The sequence below is a fragment of the Xenopus tropicalis genome, chromosome 1 (genome assembly GCF_000004195.4).
Source record: "Xenopus tropicalis strain Nigerian chromosome 1, UCB_Xtro_10.0, whole genome shotgun sequence".
NCBI classification, from domain to species: domain Eukaryota; kingdom Metazoa; phylum Chordata; class Amphibia; order Anura; family Pipidae; genus Xenopus; species Xenopus tropicalis.
In genome coordinates, this window is record NC_030677.2 from 189,439,400 (window position 1) to 189,464,834 (window position 25,435).

The window sequence follows — 25,435 nt, forward strand, 5'->3', positions numbered from 1 at the left end:
TAAGACAGGGGGCTCAAACTCAATTTACCTGGGGGCCGCAGGAGGCAAAGTCAGGATGAGGCTGGGCCGCATAAGGGATTTCAGAAAAAAATTGGCTTTCAAGGGATAATGCAAGGCACGGCGGGCAGGAGCTGCTGATTGCGGAAATGACGTTATGCCATCATAACAGTTATTATGGGAAGACGTTCTGTGTGCAAAATTAGCTCCTTAGCAGCTAATGCCTTGCATTATCCCTTGAATCGCAATAAAAATCGCGATCCATTCATTGCTTTTGAGAAGGCGTTGGTGCGGGCCACAAAATACTGTACCGAGGGCGGCAAATGGCCCGCGGGCCGCGAGTTTGAGACCCCTGCTATAAGAGAACAACATTAATAACGACTCTATATAAACATCTATCAGGCTGTTCTCTATCCAGGAACAAACAGCATCACCAAGATCAACATTCATTTTAGAAAGCAAATATTTATGTGGCGCTATTTCAAAAGTCCAAGGCAAAATCTAAGAGTTCCACATCCACTGCCCTACTTACCCATAAAAATACAAAGAGTTTGAGGAAAAAGGCAAATAATTCAGAAACTATAAGAACTAAATAATGAAGACCAATTGAAAAGTTGCTTCGAATTGTTCATTCTGCAACATACTAAAAGTTAAATTAAAGGTGAACCCCTTTAATGACCTAGTACGTGATTGAGTTTTGTATTGGAGCTGTGTTCATATTAACCTCTGTGCTAATTATGTCACTTCCATGTGTTAAAGATGTGGCGGCGTGAATCTGGTTGGGTTGCAGGCAAAGGTGCTGGAGATGGTTCATGTAGAAGATCCAAGTGGGGAAAAATGTGGGTTGTGAGTTGCATGTCCCTGTCTGGTGCCCCTTCGCCCCATATGGAACCTCCATGGCAAAGTGTCTTCTGACCAATATATTGCTCCATCTGCCTAAAGCTGGCCATACACGCACCAATAATATTGTATGAAACCTCGTTTCGTAAGATATTTTCTGTGTGCATGGTGGCTCGACGAGGCAACTGATATCGCAAAAGGCTGCAGATATCGGTCGACTCGTTGATCGGCCAGGTTAAAAGATTTTGATCGGGCGCCATTGAAGGCGCCAGAGCAAAATCTACGTTCAGGGCTGAATCGGCGGAAGGAGGTAGAATTTCTATTGTTTCTACCTCCATATCTGGCGTTTCAGCCCTGAACGTCTATGGAGGGTGGGAACGATCTTTTGTGCTACCAGTGGTGGCACGAAAGATTGAAAATTGCTACAAGTGTAGCCACTTTAAGTCTCCTCCAACTGTTGCTTCTTATGGTAATAGATCTTCAAGACCAACACATATTATTTAAGGCATAAAATCTTAAAGGGTTCTGCATACCCTAGATCAAGAGTATACCACCTTAAAAAAATTAAACAGGCATTCTGGATAGGAAATACTTGCTGAATGAGGGGAATGTGACGCACGTGTGCTAGCACACCCATACATACGTCATAATGGGGTGGTTTGGAGATCTTAAAGAAACTCTGCTGACTTTGTGTATTCATTAAATGTTTGAGCAATCACATTTCTACTGTGTTTTTCAACACAAATTCATCAAATTTTGTAAAATAAATCCATACAACTCATGTACAGCAGGAGGTCACTGGACAAATGGGACAGATAGGGGCTCCTCAGTCAGTAATGACTACAACAAAAGATCAGTGTAATTTGGAATTCTGTGAAGGAGCAGAGAATCATCCTACTGCAGGTTGGCAGGGCGACAGCTGGAGTAGACAGAATGCCAGAATTTGGCCAGCGTGGTGCCATCTTAATCCTGCTTACAGGCAAAATGATACAACTCTCTGGTTGAGCCCTAAATTGCCACTAAGAGATCAAACAACTTCTAAGAAGGCTTGGAGCCAGAGATACAATCACCTACACATTTGTGTTTGTTATAAAGCCCAGTGTAATTTTGGTTTAACTTATATATTAAGTCCAGAGCTTGAAAATAAATCGGCACTTATTAGTCAAGGGCAGTCCCATGCTTGTGTGAAGCACCTACTCACCTTCAGTAGCAACATTTCCCTTTAGGTGGCAAAATTAAACCTCATCTTATACAACATTATTTGTGCAATGGCAAAGTGCCTTCACTTAATTTAATCCCAAGTGCTGGGTGGACTAAAAAGGTAACAATACAAAATGAAATGACTGCACCCAAAATAAACACAGAAAAAAAATGTCAGCATCTTCTCTTGTACTGTTTGTATAACAACACAAGAACTTTCTTTTTACAAGGTAAATGGGAATTTCCAGATTACACCTTTAAAGAGTAGCAAGTGATTGTATCTCTAATGATTGTTTTACTATGAAACCTGTGAGTAACATAATGCTTTCCATTTGAATGCAGAGAGCGGCCCTTCTTGCGTAACAGGATCCTTAGTCACTGCTTAGTGACTCCTGCGACCTGAGGTATCGCTCCACCCCACCCTTGTATTGTAAACCCATCAGATTAAACATAAGGTATGTAATTGCATAGACTGCTCCAGGTCATCTTAACTGAAACGTCAATTTCCATTGTCACTTTCATATGCTTGAACTCAGACACTGCACTAAGCATTAGTTGGATTAGTTGCTGGTATCCATAGAGTGGCAGGGCAAACATGGTTTAAGAAACATAATTCTAAAGAAAGGTAAGTGTCTGAGTAGGTATAGTAGGGTTTGATAGCAGGTATAGTAGGGAGAGATGGTGCCTATAGTAGCAGTGGGGGGATAATAGCCACTGGGAAGGGACTGTGGGATAGCAGGTATAGTAGGGAGAGATGGTGCCTATAGTAGCAGTGGGATAATAGCCTCTGGGAAGGGATGGTGGCTGTGGGATAGCAGGTATAGTAGGGAGAGATGGTGCCTATAGTAGCAGTGGGGGGATAATAGCCTCTGGGAAGGAACTGGGGCTGTGGGATAGCAGGTATAGTAGGGAGAGATGGTGCCTATAGTAGCAGTGGGGGGATAATAGCCTCTGGGAAGGGATGGTGGCTGTGGGATAGCAGGTATAGTAGGGAGAGATGGTGCCTATAGTAGCAGTGGGGGGATAATAGCCTCTGGGAAGGGACTGGGGCTGTGGGATAGCAGGTATAGTAGGGAGAGATGGTGCCTATAGTAGCAGTGGGGGGATAATAGCCTCTGGGAAGGAACTGGGGCTGTGGGATAGCAGGTATAGTAGGGAGAGATGGCGCCTATAGTAGCAGTGGGGATAATAGCCTCTGGGAAGGGACTGTGGCTGTGGGATAGCAGGTATAGTAGGGAGAGATGGTGCCTATAGTAGCAGTGGGGGGGATAATAGCCTCTGGGAAGGAACTGGGGCTGTGGGATAGCAGGTATAGTAGGGAGAGATGGTGCCTATAGTAGCAGTGGGGGATAATAGCCTCTGGGAAGGGACTGGGGCTGTGGGATAGCAGGTATAGTAGGGAGAGATGGTGCCTATAGTAGCAGTGGGGGGATAATAGCCTCTGGGAAGGGACTGTGGCTGTGGGATAGCAGGTATAGTAGGGAGAGATGGTGCCTATAGTAGCAGTGGGATAATAGCCTCTGGGAAGGGACTGTGGCTGTGGGATAGCAGGTATAGTAGGGAGAGATGGTGCCTATAGTAGCAGTGGGATAATAGCCTCTGGGAAGGGACTGTAGCTGTGGGATAGCAGGTATAGTAGGGAGAGATGGTGCCTATAGTAGCAGTGGGGGGATAATAGCCTCTGGGAAGGGACTGTGGCTGTGGGATAGCAGGTATAGTAGGAAGAGATGGTGCCTATAGTAGCAATGGGGGAATAATAGCCTCTGGGAAGGGACTGTGGCTGTGGGATAGCAGGTATAGTAGGAAGAGATGGTGCCTATAGTAGCAGTGGGGGGATAATAGCCTCTGGGAAGGGACTGTGGCTGTGGGATAGCAGGTATAGTAGGGAGAGATGGTGCCTATAGTAGCAGTGGGGGGATAATAGCCTCTGGGAAGGGACTGTGGCTGTGGGATAGCAGGTATAGTAGGGAGAGATGGTGCCTATAGTAGCAGTGGGGGGATAATAGCCTCTGGGAAGGGACTGGGGCTGTGGGATAGCAGGTACAGTAGGGAGAGATGGTGCCTATAGTAGCAGTTAAAAATAATTTATTAGCTGATATAATTAAGAGGAGCTTGATTAGACAACCTGATTCCCTCCTTTTCTTTACAAATTAACTCTTAGTTTTAAGCAGCTAACACTACAGAGGGAGCTATAGTTCAGCAGCCACAGTAAGTTACACATTATATCTGCGCTCAGTAGCAACAGGTACTCAGCTCCCCTCCAGCCCCAGGTGCAGCAGCCACGCCCCTTACCGGTGAATACCATGGGAGGGGCCGCTCTTGCCCCGCCCCTCGCTCTATGAGCAGTAATCAGTGGCACCTCCAGCCCTTCCTTCCCTGGGAGTGAGCCGCGCTGTGTGGGGGGCACAGGGGTAGCGCTTGGCAGGTGAGTCACTTTCCTACTTACCCTTTGTAATTCCGGACTAGTTTAAAGGGAAAGGAGATTAATATCGCTCTGTCGGAGGCAGATAAGTTGCTAGTTGTGCGATGATCGGGTGTGGCTGGGTCGGAGCTGGGATACCGGCTGGTGGGGCTGCATATTCTTGTTGGGGCAGATTTGTATTAACCTGGGGGGCTGAGCCCCTGTTTCTGAATGGATCTCAGTTCCCTGACTGTGTCTGGCTTCTCTTTATTCTCTATGGGTCTCTGCCAAATACAACTTCACAGAGGAACCCTACCCTGCCTGTATATCCCTGAGCCAGCACCCCGGCATGTTTAGTAATGGGGGGGTGTGTTGGCTTCACAAAATCCCTACTCTTTAGCGAAGTGGTTTGTTTAGTATATCTAGTATAAATAAATCTAAAGCAACTGGACTTGTTAATCCAGTTGCTTTAGATTTATTTATACTAGATATACCATGACCTGGATGAATGAAAATCTTCATAGTCATAATGTTTAGTATGTTTTTGGATCTTTTATGCTTATGATTTAACACTTTGGTCAGGCCAAGGTATGTGTGTATATATGCCACAATTTTAAGGATAATTAGGTAAGAAATTACATTTCTTCTCCAAGTTTCACCCTCATTGACCTTCAAGGCATATCTAGGAGAGGAGATAAGTATTAGGCATTGCTACCGGTAACTTACAGTAACTGGCCATTAGGGTGAAGACACATGGAGCTACTTAGTAGCAGCTACTTGTCACAGCTACTAAATTCCAGAAAATATCTTGCCATAGACAATACTGAGAATTGCCTCTGCTAAAACACATGTAGAGACAATTATCAGTAAATGATCAGCATTGTCTGTTTTAGTAGCCATGACAAGTAGCTGCTACTAGTAGCTCCGTGTGTCTTCACCCTTAGTCTGACCCAGCACTGCTGTGGGCCTCACAATGAAGGATTCACTGTTAATGTTTGGATTATTTTTGGTGGTCCTGATTGCAAGATATGAGCAGATTTGTACCTATGAGCTAAATAAAATAGAGCTAAAGTTCCTGTGTAAGCAATTGTTTGCAGCTTCCCCTTTAGGCCATAGATAATAAAGGGTTTCCAAGCACATGGATGTTATGAACTGCATCATTCATTTCACTTGTTGGCACTTTGGCTGCCCTCCCACCTGAGTGCAATGTGGAACACCTGAGCAATTTGTGTGGATCAGAATAGGAAATGGGCAGTAGTTCCCACAAGGAGTGCCAGGCACATCCCATAGGAGTGCCACAAAGATTTCTTGAGTCAAGCAATGCCCTTGTATTGGTTTTAAATGTTATTAGTTAATAATTATGGCTCATTAAATGCTGATATATTAAATACACGTTGCTGTACTTTTAGTCTTGTGACATGCAGTATTGGCAGGGCTTTCACTAGTAGTGACTGTACCAGCAGCTAAGTAGCTTATCCCAGCCCTTATCAGCAGGCTATACCCTTCCCATGCAACCCGACGGCAAACTGGGAGCACAGATTTATTCCACACTGACTTGAGGAATGCCAGCGTTAGGCTTGCAGGATTAGGGCTGCTGATTACATTTGGGGTGTTGGTGCAGTTATTAAACAGAGCACAGAGTCACTGTGTGAGAAGATTCCAAGTTATTTTGTTCAAAGTAGGCTGCATACTGCACTGGTTTCCATGCAGCAATGCTACTAACCAGCCATGCTGCATGTCTGCACAATTGGGGGTTGTCTAATTTAGACAGTGAAGTATAATAATGATAATGTTTAGCATGTAGAAAGAGTATTCTCCCAGCTCCCACATATATAACACTATATGCAGACAGGTATTGCAGTATGTTCTATGCATGGTATCGGCTGTACCATCTGTTTCTATTAAAGGGAAACAGAAATGAGAAGCTATTTCTATCTTAACCAGGAACATGTGGCAACTTTTTACTTTTTAGTGTTTTGTCCCTACAATGATTTGTAACAGTGTCGTTGGAGACAAAATGCTTAAAAGTGCAATTTTTAAGTTTATAATCACCCCATGTGTTACTGTTCTAATGAATGAGGGGACATAACAGCAGAAGGTGAGCTTGTTACAATGTCATGATATTGGCAGTGTAAAACTGCTAATATCATGTAGATTAAAGAAACAAAAAAATAATGTGAATTGCACCTGCATAAAAGGCAGTCTTGCTGCCAATGTAGATTATATGTTGCCAGGTTGACTCCGCGCTTGTTTACATGTAGCTGATCCCTCATGCAAATTCTACTGTGGAGCTGGGGAACCACAAACATAGGTGCAACTTTGTATTAGTGTTGTAACCCCCAGCAACCAATTAGTTATTTACTTTTAGTCTGTCTCTGCCACGGTGATGGAAGCCAACTGCTGATTGGTTGCTATAGGTTACAGCAGGCTCCATTCAAATCTATAGGGGCCCTTTTATGTTAAAGAGAAAGAAAATGTGTAGTGTGCTTAAAGGGGTGGTTCACTTTCAGGTAACTTTTCAATTGGTCAGTTTTTTATATAATAGTTTTTAAATTGTTTGTCTTCTTCAGAGTCTTTCCAGCTTTTAAATGGGGGTCACTGACCCCAGCAGCTAAAAACTATTGCTCTGTGAGGCTACAGTTTTATTGTTACTTTATATTACTTACCTTTCTATGTAGGCCCTTCTCTGTTCATGTTCCTTTTACAAACAGCTGCCTGGTTGCTAGGTTAAACTGGGCCCTGGCAACCACATAGCTGCTGAACATAAAGCTAAACTATTCAAAACCATAAATAATGAAAACCAGTTGCAAGTTTTCTCAGAATAGCCTTCTTTACATCATAGTAAAAGTTAATTTAAAAGTGAACAACCCATTTAAGTGTAATGAGGGCCAGGATGTTGAATCCAATGAACACCATTCATTTGAATGTGAATTAGCCAGCCCCACATACATTCCCTATAGAGCCATCACACATGAAAGTATCTACTAAGTACCTGGGCCAGATACAGGGCTCCCTTGGGCAGCAGCAAGCAGCACTTTGTGCCACACTAGCGTTGTATGCCAATTGCCAGTCTTGCCTACTTAGGTGTCTAAATAGGTAACGCTAGTATAGATAATTGCAAGTAGGCACAAGCCATCTGGAACACTGAGTTTCTGCTCTTTGGGAGCCTTTGCTTCTCTTGCCCTTTTTCTCGATTGGTAAAGGCAACCATTTTTTTTCCCTTGCCCTTTAATGCCATTTGAAATTCAGATGAGGTTGTGCATTCACCTGGCATCTGCCATTGTATTGGATTCAAGCCAGGCTGCGTGTTAAATGTGCTCTGTGTACAGAGGGGAAGCCTCACTGTCACCTGAGAGAACAAGGAAAGAGGTTTGTTCTGTGTAACTGGTCCGGCAAGTTCTGCTCTCACCGGCATGGGCACCCGCATGTGCTCCCTAAATGCCACCACCTTTATTTCTTTTCTACCTTGTAAATGTCTCAGATCTGCTTATGAAAGTGATAGACATGGTGTTTCAGTGCACAGGATACTGGTTAAGAAGTGCTGGTTGACTGTGAATTAGTGGGCCCTGAGCTGGGAGGATAGGCTGAAGCGGCACTGGTCTGTAGTGGTGCTCTGTGAAATAATGCAGTGGAATGTGAAATATTTATAGTAGGAAGAATCAGCTAAGGAATGCTGGCATTTATCAAGTGTGGCAGATAGGGGTCCATTGGCTCAGGCTCACACACTTGCACATATGATCCCAAGTGGCCCACACATAGCATTAAAGCAAAGGTGGCTTAAATATGACAGTATCTTAGTCAAATTCTCCATCCCATACTGTAGATTGAGAAATCTTATTTACATTTATTAAATACGATACTGGGTGTGTGTCAACTCATTAATACATAAACAGCAGTGCCATAGCAGCATGTAGGGTTTGGGTTCCTACTCCCAGGCAGGCATGGAAGTTACAGATGGCCCACTGTGCTGGTCACATGCAGGAGACTGGGATGGGGGGACACACATTTAGTTGTATGGGAGTGTGGGGAGCCAAGATTTCTTATGGTGGCGCTGGGTATATTATAATGGAAAGTATACGGCTGGTGCAGAACAAAGGAAACTTGCGACCAGGCAGGTACTTGTTAGTTTGTGCATCTGACACCGATACTTGGGGGGCTTGCCGTGCTGACCAGAATGATGCTCATGAGTGGCACATGGAAGCAATTCCTTGTGTAGATTATATGCAACAATGGGCATTATTTGTATTTGACTTTTTGTGTATCAGAGTTGGGTGCTCAATTTACCCCATAAATGGCTTTTGTACACGGTTTTCCCTGTCCCCATGTTTTCTCCACTCCTCAGAATCCTATCACTTCATGAAGGGTTCCTTTGCATGTTCAAAGGTGAAATCCTATTTTTGTGCTTTGGGTATTGTCCTGTATGTTTCTGCATTGCCAAATTGCCATAGGTCCGAACCCTCCTGTATCTAGATGTGTGTTTGTGTGTTAGAATGTGGAATTGCGACATTCTGTAGGATAAACCAACATGGCTTGCACTCTGGCATGCAGAGATTCCAGTTCCTAAACTGTTATACCAGGGTAGCGGAATTGCATTCTCGGGCTGTGTGTGTGGAACACTCTAGGTGCCCTATATTGGGGTCATGATGGAGTATGTGATATCCTAAAGTGGAAATCATAAGACTGCATACACACTATTGTGTGTGTGAGGGGGGTTCTATCTGCCATATGCAGTAGTACTTGTTTTTCCTGCTGGTGTTCAGCCACACCATTCCAGCCTGTCATTTACTTAAATGGAATCCATCTGACGCATGTGCCATGGGACTTTGGTTAAAGGGTTTGTTCACCCTAATATTAACTTTTAGTATGACTCGGAGAGTGCTATTCTGAGACAAACAGCAATTGGTCTTCAATTTTTATTATTTGTGGTTTTTGAATTATTTAGCTTTTGTTCAGCAGCTCTCCAGTTTGGAATATGAATATGAATAAGACCTGTAGCTTGTTGCAGTCCAGGGAAAGATGCAATGAAGTAGGGTCTGACATTGTAGGGCAAGCAAGCCCGTAGGAAGTGTCTGTCTGCCCATCATCTCCTGCTGTGTGTCCTTCATTATGATTAAATTCCATACTGACCCTACCTGGCTATGCACTCTACTGGCTTTGTGTATAACATTAACATTTTATTCAAGTATGGTCTTCAAACATCTTTATATAAATATGTGGAGATAGTAAGCCTAGATAACCATGGTGTTCTAGGTCAGTGTTCCCTCAGGAATAGGTTAGATTCTATATTTGCACATTTTTTAATTCTCCTTTGCGCTATTTTCCAGGCTGGAGGAGCAGCGGTTTTTATGATATAATTCAGACATAAAACTTTGGCCTTAGGCTCTTGCGGTGCTGGTGGGGCTGCAGGTTGGACATTTCTGGTGTATATATTTTACACTTATTCCACATTAAATATTTTGTGTTTCTATCTGTGGCTCTATCTCTGGTATTGTCCCTAAATGCTAAAAAGTCACAACAGAATAGATTCAGGGGAAACATAAAGGTAAAATTGCTGCTCTGGAATATGGGTTTAAGAGAATTCTTCCCTCTTTCCTGCTAAACTGACATTACACCCCGCACCCTAGTGTTTGTGACTGGTCAGGTGGGATATTTGGTTAAGGGGCAGTATCCATGGTTACCCAAGCTTGTTTCTTACCATGTCCTCATGGTTCCTGTTCTGACCAGAAAATCAGGTGCTGCCGGATTTCATAGGGATAAAGATTAGATAAAGGCATGATGCAAAGGAGTATTTACAGGTGTATGTGAGTGTACTTAGGTATGCATATGGGCAGTATTAGATCTAAAGGAGCCACTACTATAGGGTACAGATCAGACGTGTCAGACATGTTTAGTAGGGACTTTTAAACACTGTGGCTCTGTCATTGATCTTTTGCATGCTTATCCTGTACAGGATAAGCTGTTACTGTGACAGTTCTAAATGCCCACACAAATCAGCCTGGTATACATGCCAGTTATCTCTTCCTAGAGGCTATTATCCCCTCTGCTATTACTGTATAGGCACCATCTCTCCCTACTATACCTGCTATCCCACAGCCACAGTCCCTTCCCAGAGGCTATTATCCCACTGCTACTATAGGCACCATCTCTCCCTACTATACCTGCTATCCCACAGCCACAGTCCCTTCCCAGAGGCTATTATCCCCCCACTGCTACTATAGGCACCATCTCTCCCTACTATACCTGCTATCCCACAGCCCCAGTCCCTTCCCAGAGGCTATTATCCCCCCACTGCCACTATAGGCATCATCTCTCCCTACTATACCTGCTATCCCCCCCACTGCTACTATAGGCACCATCTCTCCCTACTATACCTGCTATCCCACAGCCCCAGTCCCTTCCCAGAGGCTATTATCCCCCCACTGCTACTATAGGCACCGTCTCTCCCTACTATACCACAACCACAGTCCCTTCCCAAAGGCTATTATCCCACCGTTTGTGGCTGCATACTTGGGAATCGCTAGGTCTGTGCCATATTAAAACTATGAATATGCTGGAACTGTTCTTATACTAAATAAAAATTGGATTGTGCGCTCTGTGGGCAAAATTTGTACAGAAAGTTCTGGGTTTTTCATTTGACTAATTTTCATTGGTTATTGTCGTTAACTGGTTATCAGTTGTACAAATAACACACAAAAGGTGCACCCGTATAACAACCATTGTGTTTTTTCAGAGCACATCCAGACTGCAGTCAACATGGCCTTCAAGGAACTCACATCACAGGCAGTGCTCCTGTATGATGAATGGATTAAAGATGCTGGTAAGTTGTGGACTAAATATGTATCTCCTTATGATGGATCTGTATGAAATGCAGCTGAACTGCTTAGTGTTTGTCTTTCAAAGATTAAACCAGTGTGGGGCAGTGAGTGGCCACCAAGATGCTATTGGAGTCCAACTCCAAGCACCCTCTGACAGCCTTTGGTTTGCATTGGGATGCTGGGAATTGTTTTAAACACCCACAGGTTGCCTTGACCTGAATTAAAGTGCACCCTTCAAGCACCCAAATGAGTGCCACAGTGCCAACTGAAACCCCTTAAATTTTCAATGCTTCATGTTTCTACTTATATTATCTAGGAGCTGTGCTTGTACTGGGGCTGTAAAGGGACTGTTGGCCAATATGCAGTACTCTGTAGGTAGCAGCTACCCTATGCCTCTGGGTGATGGGATTATGGTTGCCAGCTTTTCTGGAAAAAAAAAATACTGGGCTTCCTATATTTTAATGCACGTTTGCACATTGACAGCTGCTCTGCAAAAGGCCACTGACTGTAAAAGAACAGCACCACTGTCTATGGACAAAGCAGATAATAATTGACCTATAATGCATTTTTACTGATACCTGCCACAAAGAAAGGCAGAAATTTATTTTAAGTAGCTGAAGGATGAGACACCATAACCTGTCTTCATGGGGCAGATTTAACCCCCCCCCCCTTTAATGGTTCTGTAGTTGTAGGCAGCAAGTTTTTAAGGCCAGTATCTGATTCCGTTTATGCATAACAGAATGAGTTAATAATTACAAACTCCGTTAACACCAGTGCTGCTGTGGCTTTTACCCCATGGCACAATGAAAGTCATTAAATGAAACTGCTGCACTTGTGCTCATTGTTAGTCTTACCAGGGAGATTTACCAGCTAAGTTGTGGCTACTTAAAGAGAAACCCTACCAAAAGAAAATTGCATAAAAAAACAGTAGTTCTAAGCAACTTTTCAATATAGAGGAATTTAAAATGTCCAGTGATTGTAAATGTAAAGCAATACCCAAGTCCTTTTTGTTCTCCCCAGCCCTGATTTCCTGACTATATGTACTATGGATGATATAGCAGGCAGCTCTTCTCCAGCCTAGGCAGTGATTTGTGCACTACACCTTCATGGATCACAGTATTGTGCAAGGCATTCTGGGAAATGGCGTTTCTACATTGTTGTACATTTGTATCCAATTTGCCACATATTCTGTATTTAAAGACATGGGTTTTGTAACACTGTGCATTTACAGTAAAAACCTATTAACTTAAGTCTGTGTATTGGGTCAATTGCTACATGAGGGCTAGCTCTTCCAATATCTGGGATTAATATAATATCTGTGTTACTTGGAATCCATTGTCTATGTAATAAAATATTTGTTATGAATGAGAGCTCTGGAAGGGTAGAGGGCCAGGAAGGAGCTCATTTTCTTCCCACCGCTTGATGAAAAGTGGGAATACGTAATGCACTTCTCCTCCCACAGTGATTTTCCAGAATGAGGGAGAAAGCAGCAAGTGGAAAGAACTCCTGGTGCATATTCAGCCTTCTAGTAAAAATCAACCAAATCATTTACAGTTGTCAAAACCTTTTTTGATACAAAGCTTGATATGTTAGGCTAATGCTAAAATATAAAGACAAGCTTTGTGGTATGTTTGGCCTCTTGGAGCTTAGAGGAAACAGATTTCTCTGGGCCATGGACGCATGTTTGGTGGTTGGACAAAGAGCAACCATTACAGAAGTACATTAGGAATACTCAATACTCTAATAAGGATACTAGAAGTTCCATGACCATTTAAAAGCATAACTCTGCAGGCTGACTCATTATATGGACGTTATGGAACTCCAATTATATCCTCATACTTAATAAAAAAAAAAAAAAAATACCCCATTCTTAATACACAGGTCAGTGGTCATGACACAAGTTACATCATTATATAACATTTATAAGAATATATTTTCAAGCTATTAATTGCACTTTTATGAAAATATTTATGCCTTATACTTTAAGCCTAAGGGTCTCCTGTTGGCTTGCCCTGTTCTTCCAGCAAGTGTTGTTAAATGGATTTTTGTACTTGACGTGTTTCCAACAGATCCTAGGGTTGAAGACTGGCCCCTCATGTCCACTCCTATCCCACAAACCATCATCATCGGCGCTTACATCTACTTTGTCACATCATTGGGCCCCAGGATCATGGAGAATAGGAAGCCGTTTGCTCTGAAGGAGATCATGGCATGCTATAACTTGTTCATGGTTCTGTTCTCTCTGTACATGTGCTATGAGGTGAGTATGCACAGGTTCTGGTAGGTGCTCTAGATCTATTTTGTGTAAACAAAGGGCAGCTCCAGATAGATTTCCTTTTGTAAGATAATGGACCTATTGCAACTAAAAACCAATATTCCTGTGGTGTAAACATAAAGACATACAGTTACATACTTTACATTTTATAACACTCATTTTATATCTTCTACATTTAAACTCGTTCTATATCTTCCTTTCATTCTAAACACAAGCTCTTGGGGCTGTGATACATGAAATATTTTGGTTGCAGCATCTCAGTTGCTCTTGGCAGGCAGTTGATAATGTTCACTTTGGCATTTTTTTGGGGCACCAGACACCTTTCATGGGCTGTTTTCCTTTGTGCTAGAGGAAAGGAACCCCAGAAGTGATCACAAGGCTGAGTGTGCCATAGCACTTATAGCACTGGCACTCTGATTCTCTTTGGAAATATGGGCACTCTCTTCCCTTTATTGTTACCTGGTGGCTTCTGTGGCACAGGGGATTGATTATGACCAGAAAACATGGGTGGCCGTGTTAGATGATCATTTGTGTGCTTTAAGCTGTGGACTTACTGTTTCCAATAACGGACACCAAACGACTGTTTGCATTGTACGAGAATACTAGGAATTAGATCTAATTTCATACACTTACTAAGTGTTTCCTGATTCTTTTCTTTTGTAAGTTTCTCATGTCGGGCTGGGCTGCTGGATATTCCTATAGATGTGACATTGTCGACTACTCTCAGTCACCTCAGGCGTTAAGGGTAAGTACGTTTAAAGTGCGTTAGAAATATGATAAGGTGCATGAAGTCACCCGACTGTACAAACATGTGAAAATGCTGGTGTGATAACAAGATGACTGAAGGTATTTGGCACACAGACTGTCCTCTTCTTATTCAATGTCAGGAGGTCCCAAGTACCATTTATGAATAAGAAATACACTGAATGAATGATAGAGATCCCTAAAACACGATGGGACCAAAGTCGAGAGCCTAGGAAGTGTGTAATATGACTTACTTTGGTGCCAGGCCTTAATGCAGTAGAGTGGGATTTATCCTTCAAAATTAAAAGAAAATAACTGTGGGACTGGCTTAACTTGGCTACAGAGTTATAGATTTAATACATTTTGGTAACCTGGTCTGGTGTCTCCCGTAATGCATGTCTATCTTTGTTTCTTATAGATGGCTTGGACCTGCTGGCTATTCTATTTTTCAAAGTTCATTGAATTATTAGACACTGTAAGTATTCTTGAATGGCACAACTTCTGCTTTAAGTGACATACACTACATAGAGAGTGAAAAGAAAACAGTGACAAAGACTGAACTTGATGAACAAGTGAAACCTGCTAGTTTTCCCCGTGGAATGTGTTAAATACCTTCCTCTTTTTAAGATTCAAATAGGGCCACAAGGTGACCTGCCCGATCATCCTGTCTGAGCATGTGGAACTATTGTTCTGTGATATTACAGGCCAAGGTTGTAGGAGGTGGTACTACTAATTAGGGGGGTCACAGGTTGCTTCTCCCTGACTCCAAACCCTTTTGTTGTGGGAATATGTGTTACTGTCGGCTTTGCAAAGCAAATCAGTTGGATTCCAGAATCTTTATCGAGTCCCACACTGACACATGTAATGGGTAGCAAACTACTCCTTCCCCCTACTTTATTTAAATAGGGGCACATTTCTATGATAAATGTTTTATTGCTGGAAAGTGTTATTTAAAGTATTTTTTTTCAAGATGGTTTTTAAACTCATATATAAGTAGGCTCTACTTTCTTTGTGTTCTCAGGTCTTCTTTGTGTTACGTAAGAAAAACAGCCAGATCACATTCCTGCATGTCTATCATCACTCCATCATGCCTTGGACGTGGTGGTTTGGAGTCAAGTTCGCTGCAGGTAATTGCCAGGATTTTGCTTTTTTTAAGTAGTGTTGTGGCATTGCTGTAATTTACAGCTGGAATAATGCAGTAATGCCGCACCCTTAAGCTTGAATAATATAAAGGTGGCCAAAGCTGCCAAGTCAGAAGCTTTTTGGCCCGTTTATGGGGCCCTCAGATGAGTCTGCCTGACCAATATCTGGCCAACAAGGAGTGCATTTGTGCGTTAATGCAGACCTCGTCCCAACAGCCTGCATCCAATCAAAGTGATCCAGTCTTTCGACCCAAGGAGCAAATGATCAGATAAATCTGATATTGCCCCCACTTAAGGTGGGGAAAGATCCACTCATTTGGCGACCTTGCTAAACGTGTATGGCCAGTTTAAGTCTGGGATGCCCAACCTGTAGGCACCCATCTGTTTATTAATGACAGCTCCCAGAATCTAGAAGGCGGCGGAACTAATTTACTAGCAATTACCACTGAGTGTAATTATAGGTAATGTATTTTTACCAAGTAAGAACCTTAGGGGCCCCTTTTGGGTTGGAGGTCTAGGTTACGTGCCCTCCCTATTTCCCACCTCCTATACTGGTACCGTATGTAAGATCATGCCCATATCATTCCCAGGCCTGAACTTTCTGACCTTTCATTGGTTCCCAGAACTCCCTAGCTCATCTACAAGGCAATAAATCTGCAACAATAAATCTTCCATAGCCACAACTCGCTTGCTTGCTTAAGCAAAATATCCCCATGTAATTAAAATTAAATGCTATGTAATTAAAAGCAGCAAGTTTAACACGTCTTGCACAATAAAGAGTATTAAAAGCAAGTAAATATTTCCAGCTACTTTGACCACAGGTTTCCAAGTTTATGGCAGCAGACATCAACTTTAGCTCCCACCTTCTTCAGGAAATAACTGCTCAGTTCCGTGTTCATTGTGCAGCATGAAAGATCTTTAATAAAGAAGTTTAAAGCTTGATTTACTGAAGCTAGAAGCGCCTCTTGACACTTTACTACTCAGTTCTACTGTTCTTGCCACATTGAGCAATAGAACTGTTGGGAAAGTGTCAACAGACAGTAACACCTTTGTATAGCATTTGCACTTTTCTCCCTCCCATCTCTGGCAGACATATCTAATCAGCATTTTCCTGTTCAGGTGGTTTGGGCACATTCCATGCACTGGTGAACTGTGTGGTTCATGTTATCATGTACAGCTACTACGGGCTGTCAGCCTTGGGGCCTGCCTACCAGAAGTACCTGTGGTGGAAAAAGTACATGACGTCTATCCAACTGGTAGGGAATTCTTACATTCTATACTTTGTATCTTGTGGAAAATTGATCTCAGTGGCATACTACCCTGTGTGTATGGGGGCCCGTTTATATCCCCCCAAAGATCAAGTTTCTCCTGCAATGGTAGTCTGTTAGAGCTGGTCTGCAGATTGCTGGGTTGTGCATTCCCCACTGTTTAAAATGAAATTCCTTCTGTCTGTCAGAGCCATATAGCTCCCTGAGTAAGGCTTGTTATGAACACTGTGATGGTTGTAACATAGTGAAGCCGAAAGTGTAGCTGTCAGGGGCAGTGGCTGTACCTCACCCTTTGAGGCCTTTACATAGTATGACATAGACACTGTTATGCTGAGACAGTATTCACAGCTGGTTTTTCATTTATTTTCATTTATTTAGCTTTTTGTTCAGCAGCTCTTCAGTTTAAATTTCAGCAGCTATCTTGTTGCTGGGGTCTAGTTTACAGAGCTCACAGAGCAATAGTCGTTTAGCTGCCGGGGTCAGTGACCCCCTCCTATTAAAGATGCAGAAGGGAAAAGGCAAATAATTCAAAAACGAGAAAAAAAAGACCAATTGCAAAGTTGCTATTAGTATGTTATATATTCTATAGTATGTTATATATTCTATGTCTGACATACTAAAAGGGTCTGAACAAGTGGCTGGCTTGCACCCTATTCAGCATCCTAATGTACAGAACTTTCACTTTACTCATTATCCAGAAAGTGTATTACAGGAAGGCTGTATCCCATAGACACTCTATATTAAGCAAATAACTTGAATTTAAGTGTTTCCCTTTTTCTCTGTAAAAATAAAACAAGCTTTTACTTGACCCATATTGGAGGCAAAACCATTCTACTTATTTAATGTTTACACTATTGTGTTTACTATACACTGGTGATACAAATTATGGAAAGATCTTTTATCCAGAAAACCCCAGGTCCCGAGTATTCTAGATAATAGATCCTATACCTGTAAAAGGAAAAAGTAAAAAAGTAGGCTCCCTAGATATGATCGCTCAGTTTAGGTAAAAGGACAGTACCGTTGACTGCTGGGTGTACCCAATTCAAAGTAAAGGTGCCCAAGATTGGCGGCAATGGGGCAGTCTGTTCAGGGGCTGCAAGCCTATGCAGTCCCCGATCCGACTAGATTTTCTAACCTGCCCGATCGAGATCTGGCCGATTTCAGGCCAGATATCGGTTGGGCAAGCCCGTCTGTAGTCCCCATACACAGGCCGATTAGCTGCCGAATCGGTCTAAGGGACTCATATCGGCAGCTAGAATCGGCCCGTGTATGGGGACCTTAATTCTGTATGAACTCATTGAAATGGATTCCTACATTATGCCATTAAATCTAATCACTTGTGTTCTTTCTTTTCTTCTTCCTATGCAGACCCAGTTCCTCATGGTTACTTTTCACATCGGCCAGTTTTTCTTCATGGAGAACTGCCCGTACCAGTATCCCATCTTCTTGTATGTCATTTGGCTGTACGGGTTTGTTTTCTTACTCCTGTTCCTCAACTTCTGGTTCCACGCTTACACCAAAGGGCAAAGGCTGCCGAAAAACTTGCAAAATGGTCACTGCAAGAACAATAACCAAGAAAACGCCCAGTGTAAGAACCAGAGAAACGGTGCATTGAAGAACAAAGAACATTGACCGTACGAATAAGCTCAGAGATGTCTAGCCGTATCCCACAGTAGTATTACTTGACAATCAAGCATACTGGGGGTAGTAGTCAACTGTACATATTTTTCCAAACTAGTCAGAACCCTGGATTTTTACTCTAAGTTATTGGGGTTTATATGCTGTAGAGAACATGGACCTGTGGGGAGTTGGCCAACAAATGTACATATATTTAACTAAAATAATAAGACAACTGTTTTGTTACCTGAAAAGCTAGCAGGCTTGTAGACTTATCAACACATGGGTGTGCATGAAAAGTACCATTACTTTGAACACCGTGATGAATATTAACGAGACAATGTAATAAAAGGTTCAGAATTTGCCCCAGGTCTTGTAACTCGTAGCAACCAACCAGATCTTTGCTCTCTTCACTCCCTGCTAATTGGTTGTTATGAGTTACTAGACCTAGAGCTAAAGCTGTACCTGTTATGAAATTCCCCCTAAATGTTTTGTTAATGTAATGAATAAAGTCACACAACAAACTTGGATCTTTCAAGATATGAACTGTTTTGTAAAAGCATCTGCTACGTTTGCTGTAGAATGGCTACTTGCCTGCAGTTTTGTACCGGTCGTGCCAAAATAAAATGAAAACCTTTTGCCTATTTGGTTTGTTGCATTTGAAGTGAGCTCTTGTTATACACTAAGCGGATGTTAAAATATTAAAGGTGGTGTTCACCTTTAAATTAACTTTTGGTATGATTTAGACATTGATATCCTGGAGCAATTTGCAATTGGTCTTCATTTTTTTTGTTTTTTTTCTGTTTAGCTTTTTTGTTCAGCCCTGGAATTTCAGCAGCTATCCGGTTGCTATAGGGCCTTGTTTACCTTAGCAACCAGGCAGTAGTTTGAATGAGGCTCTGGAATATAAGTAGGAAGGGGCCTAAATAGAAAGATAAGGAATAAAATGTAACAATAGTCATAACATTGTAAGCTTACAGGGCAATAGTATTTTAGCTACTGGGGGTTAGTGACCCCCATTTAAAAGCTGGAAAATTTCAGAAGAAGAAGTCAAATAATTGAAAAACGATATAAAAAAAAAAAAAATGACCAATTGCAAAGTTGCTAGGTATAAACATTCTAGTAATTGAAACCAGGACAACCAAGTCCCACAACCCCATTACAGTCCAGGAGATCCGTCTCTGTGTATGAGTCGGCTACTGATGGATTTAAACTTGTCTTTTTTAACTTGACCGTATTTTGGGTACTAAAGTTAAGTATATTAGCCAAACAAGTCCTACCAAGTGAGTCACATGTTGGCTTGGTGGTACGTGCTGCTGCCTTGCATAGCGCTGGCTGCATGGAGTTTGTATGTTTCCCCGTGTCTTTGCGGATCATGTAACCTGTAAATGTTAGGAGATCCCCCACTAAGTGCCTTCCATGAAGTGGCTATAAATGTTCAGCCCTTCCTGACTGATGAACCAATACCCATAGTACAAACTGTAGATCTAAGCTGGGATTGTTGGGCCAGCACAAAGCAATTCCATCTGTATGTGTATGGCCCTCTTTATGCCACTGGGTGCCTGCTAAAAGAATATTTGTCTCTGCTTCTCCTCAAGCTAATGGTAAACTGAATTCTGATAGGCCAATGTTAGCTCACTCCTAACTGGCCAGTCTTTTTCAAATATAGAAAATCAAGTAAATTATTTGTAAATAAAAAAAACCATTAATTTTGGAGCTTAACTTGCCCATCGCTAGGCACAGGTGAGCAATACTGTATTATGATTATACAAAAAGCACAGTCATGATCCATTAACTGATCTTGTGACCAGCAGAGTATCTCGCTAGGATGTCAGAAAGGGAATTGTGTTGCAACCACAGCAGATCTTTGCTATGTGGTGTAACCTAGTATTTACATACTCACTTAAACACACTATTGTCGTAAAAGGAAGGGATAGTTTAGGAAATGTACAATGCAATAGTGCAGTGATCCCCAACCAGTGACTCGGGGCAACATGTTGCTCCCCATCCCCTTGAATGTTGCTCCCTGTGGCCTCAAAATAGGTGCTTATTCTTGAATTCCTGACTTGGAGGCAACTTTTTGTTGCATAAAAACAGGTATATGGACAAACAGAGCCTTCTGTAGGCTGCCAGTCCACATAGGGGCAACCAAATAGCCAATCACAACCTAATTTGGCACAAATATTTTTATGCTTTTGTTGCTTCCCAACTCTTTGTAAATTTGAATGTGACTCTCCGGTATAAAAGTTCGGGGTCCTCTGCAATAGGCCAATACATGGGTAGGACTAGGGGGTGAGTTTACAAGCAGCATTAATTTGTATAATTGACAGCCATGGATTTTACCAATGTTGGCAGCACTTAGCAGTGGCCTTGGCACCCCGAGAGTTTTCTCGTTGGTAATAACACTGGCTGATACTATATGGCAGTGATCCCCAACCAGTGGCTCGTGAGCAACATGTTGCTCCCCAACCTCTTGGATGTTGCTCCCAGTGGCCTCAAAGCAGGTGCTTATTTTTGAATTTCTGGCTTGAAGGCAAGTTTTGGCTGCATAAAAACCCAGTGTCAATCCAAACAGAGCCTTCTATAGGCTGCCAGTCCACATAGGGGCTATTAAGTAGCCAATTATAGCACCCCCAGGAACCATTTCCATGCTTGTGTTGCTCCCCAACACTTTGTCCATTTGAATGTGACTCACGGATATAAAAGGTTGGGGACCCCTGCTATACGGCATCCAAGTGACTGGCCTGTGGGGCTGTACCAGCTGACTAGTTAGCTAGAGCTTACAATCTAAGGTCCCTATTACATTCACACAAGTAGGAGCAATTTCGGCAGAAGCCAGTTAACCTGCCTGTATGTATCTGGAGTGTGGGAGGAAACGGGTACACAAAGAAACCCACACAGGCACGAGGAGAACATACAACCTCCTTTGGCAAATACCCTGTTTGTGCCACTGAAATTGGCCTTGGATCATAGCCAGCTTCACATAAAAAGCTGCTGGCAGAACATCCCTGAAGTCATTTTGGCAGTGCCTAGTGCCTAGGCTACCTGGCTCCACCCCAGCCCCCGGGCACGCAGTGATGATGCCAGGATGGAGAGACAAGCAAGCATTGGAGGAGGATGGGGATCATGAGTGGGACTGGAGCAATTCCGGCCCTGCATTTTGGAACCCAGAAACCTGAAAGAAAGTAAACTGCCCAAAGGTTTCATACACAACTTAGAGAATTTGAGTGTTTGTTGTGTTCAAAATTTCAACTCATATATTATACGAAATGCACGAAAATAAACCCCCTCAATGAAATTCCTAAAGAATATTAAAAATCACCCCAGAACTTTGTATAAAGGCATAACCCTTAGGCTTAGATGGTAGACTTAGTGAGTGCCTAATGTACAGCACTATATAATGCATTGCTGCTGCCTAAATAAAGATCAGAGAAATAATAAAAATAATACAGCAAATGCCTAATATATTGTCCAAGGTATAATGAAAAGTAGATAAGTTCCAGTTTGTATCAGTACTGCAGAATAAGTAGCAATGGCAAAAAAAAAAAATACTTGTACATCTGATATAATGGCGCCATCTAGTGGGATATTGTAGTAAGATGATATGAGCATTAAAGGGCAAATACCTTTATTATAATTGTACATACATGTCACCGCAATGCAACAAAGCTCACAATTTAATGTCATGCTACACAATGCAAAATCGTGTAACTATTTTGGCAATTGTGCAGAGTGTAAAATTCTGACAAACTTTTGCACAGCATTTTACACCTCTTCTCATGCCAGAAATCCTTTGCCACCTGTATTTGCTCCACTGACTGAATGGGTTTCTAAATATGCTCCATAATGCTATAATGCATACCTATAGTTGTTTGCAAAATGCTGTTCCACTTGCACCAGGCCCGGACTGGGATTCAGAATAGGCCCTGGCATTTCCAGTACACAGAGGCCCAAACAGCCCCCCACCAGCCCAATAAATAGTGACTGTCTATGGCACCTTACAGCAGCCCCTCTGGCATTTGCCAGAATCTACAGATTGCCAGTCCGTCCCTGACTTGCACCATGCTTTTCTCTGTTCAGGTGGATGTTGCCTTAATTGCTGCAGGGCTTGCCAGGGGGCTGAGTGCCCTGACTGACTACAAGGTGGCACAGTAGAGCCCACTGGAATTTTCCCCAGCATTCAGTCTGACCCTGATTGCTTACATCACTGAGCCACTCATCAGATTTGCAATAGAGCCCTATGTCCTGCTGTAACCCCTGCATAGAAAACCCAGAGATTTCTCCTTCGTACATTCTAGGTAGGCAGAAATTAAATAGGCCACAGTAAGGGTGACTGATGTTTGTAGCTCATCAACACTCTCCTTTACTTTCCTTTGGCAATGTGTGTGTGCCAAGTACAGTATTTGTGGCACACCTATGGGTGCAGCACCGGAAGCATTGCTTTCATGAGCAATTTATCAGGAACAATTTGCTTGCTTATGTAGGTAATACATACAAAGGCACAAGTAACAAATCCTCAAGGCAGGTGTTTATTTCATGGCTCTCAAGTAACCATATGCCCTTTATCAATAGCCACCTATCCTGGCATTTGCTACCAAAAACATCCTCAGATTGGCTGCTGGCTGTAGCATAAATGCAGAGGAAAAGGTTGAATCTGAAAGTGTCACCTCACTGGTAGGACCCAGACCTGTGTTAGATGGGATGCAGTGTGAATCTGGCTGCAATTACCCTTATGGTATAGCCACTTTGGGAGGCTTAAAGGGAGGGTGCCAGGAAGAACGCCTCAAACAACTGCCAGTGCCAAGCGGGGTTCTTACTGATTGGCTGCTGGGATAATAGTACCAGAGAATTTTAGGGGCTTCCGAAAACACAATTTTCTGGGTTTCAAGCATGGTCACAGAAGTGATGCAAATAATTCAGCTCCCATGGATGGGTTCTTTCACTTTGTTACTTTCTCATGTAGCTTTTCGGTGCTTTTTTCGGTGCTGCTCTGAAGATCCACCCAGCAATATTTATAGTGTCGCTGATACAAAGCCAGGTGCTTGCAGAAAATAATTGGAAATTGGAGTGCTATAATGTATTGCTGACTGCTGCTGACTGGATTTGCTTGGTTGCTCGGCTTATTATCCACAAGCACCCCAGGTCCTTAGTCCATTTAAGGGTATACTGTAGGTGGCTTGCATATATAGCATACAGTACATCAGTATTCAATCTCATCTGCAATTTAGTCACCCAGTTTGTCCAGTTCCCCCTGCAAAGATGCCACATTCTGGATGGAACCTACTGTAAGGCTGCCAGATCATTTGAAAATTCAGGCACATTTATTAAAAATGCATGTTGCAAGGCCAACCCGATTGCATTTAAATTATATTATAATAAATCAAGCTCTTCCAGCTGGACTTTCTAGACATGTCCCTGAATTTTCTAGTAATCTGGTCACCCTAATCTACTGGTGTGTGTAGTTTTGTTTCATCCGCAAACACTTATACATTGTAACAATGCCAACCCCTAAGTCATTACTGAATAAACTGAATAAAAACGGACCCAATGCAGAGCCCTCTGGCACCTCATTAAGAACTCTACTCCAGGTAGGGAACTGACCATTAACCAACACCCTCTACACATGATCCCATAGCCAGTTCCCTTTGTCACGGGCGACTAATCTCCCCGTGTGCCAGAGCCCTTAGAAGTATCTAGAAGTGGATCCATGCTAAAACTTTTTATGCTAATAACAGAAAGTGAGTAGTAAATATCGGAGAGAATTCCACAACATTCCACGACAGCTATCACTGTAAAGAAAAACTCTCTTCTCATTTTAAAATGGAATCTCTTTTTTTCTAATCAGAATGATGGTTTTGCGGGAAGGACCTACTGGCAAATAAAGCAATAGAGAGATTATTATATGATCCCCTTATATATTTATACATAGTTATCATATGCTTTTTCATCAGCGTAAGCAATCCCATCTTGGCCAGACTTTCTGTGACATTCTATACGCTTTTCCAGCTTAATTGCCTTATCTCTTGATTCAAGGCACATTATTCAGCAACTATTTCACTGCACAATGCCCCAAGCAGTAGACAAAGTGCAAAAATGGCAAATTGTGGACTTTTTCTGCACACTGTATATGAGCTATAATGTATTGCTGACTGCTGCTGACTGGATTTGCTTGGTTCTGCTCGGCTTATTATCCACAAGCACCCCAGGTCCTTAGTCCATTTAAGGGTATACTGTAGGTGGCTTGCATATATAGCATACAGTACATCAGTATTCAATCTCATCTGCAATTTAGTCACCCAGTTTGTCCAGATCCCCCTGCAAAGATGCCACATTCTGGATGGAACCTACTGTAAGGCTGCCAGATCATTTGAAAATTCAGGCACATTTATTAAAAATGCATGTTGCAAGGCCAACCCGATTGCATTTAAATTATATTATAATAAATCAAGCTCTTCCAGCTGGACTTTCTAGACATGTCCCTGAATTTTCTAGTAATCTGGTCACCCTAATCTACTGGTGTGCGTAGTTTTGTTTCATCCGCAAACACTTATACATTGTTTACAATGCCAACCCCTAAGTCATTACTGAATAAACTGAATAAAAACAGACCCAATGCAGAGCCCTCTGGCACCTCATTAAGAACTCTACTCCAGGTAGGGAACTGACCATTAACCACCACCCTCTACACATGATCCCATCGCCAGTTCCCTTTCCATTATAAAACAATATTACACAAACAGATCTTATTTAGAGCAGTAAGACCATATGTTATAGGGTAGCTGTTAATTTGTATGCTTACACTGTAATCAAATCTGTATGATAATCAGCGGCAGATTTCAAATCCAGTCGCCCCTAGGCCGCCCCCATTCCCGCCCTCTGCGCATACACGAACAAACCTTCCCCCCTCCCCCGTGCCGCGCCGACGCAAGCACGTATGCGCGGGCATTTTAAATACGGAGCAGTGGGGAGAAGTCCATACTCCGTATGGGAGTAAAATGTTAAAATTTGTGCCGCCCTAGGCCCGGGCCTTTGTGGCCTTGCCACAAATCTGGGCCTCATGATAATACAGGTACATAAATACAATGAGTTTCTTTAGCAATTTTCCATGATCTATGGAGTTCACCTATATTTACAGG

The 25,435-nt window shown here is 42.5% G+C and overlaps 1 protein-coding gene across 3 annotated transcripts; it reads left to right on the plus strand.

The window, feature by feature from the left end:
* Positions 1-2,473: 2,473 nt before the first annotated feature.
* elovl7 (ELOVL fatty acid elongase 7) lies at positions 2,474-18,943 on the plus strand. Of its 3 annotated transcripts, none has more exons than XM_031897533.1 (8): positions 2,474-2,492; positions 11,169-11,255; positions 13,323-13,513; positions 14,193-14,273; positions 14,691-14,747; positions 15,294-15,399; positions 16,534-16,670; positions 18,051-18,943. In XM_031897533.1, the coding sequence occupies exons 2-8, from the start codon at positions 11,192-11,194 to the stop codon at positions 18,312-18,314; spliced, it is 900 nt and encodes a 299-aa protein (XP_031753393.1). In that variant the 5' UTR covers positions 2,474-2,492; positions 11,169-11,191; the 3' UTR covers positions 18,315-18,943. The 3 variants fall into 3 exon arrangements, with proteins under 3 accessions (XP_031753393.1, XP_012814427.2, NP_001005456.1); XM_012958973.2 differs by lacking the exon at positions 2,474-2,492 and adding an exon at positions 2,576-2,662; NM_001005456.1 differs by lacking the exon at positions 2,474-2,492 and adding an exon at positions 4,427-4,462.
* The last annotated feature ends 6,492 nt before the right edge of the window (positions 18,944-25,435 follow it).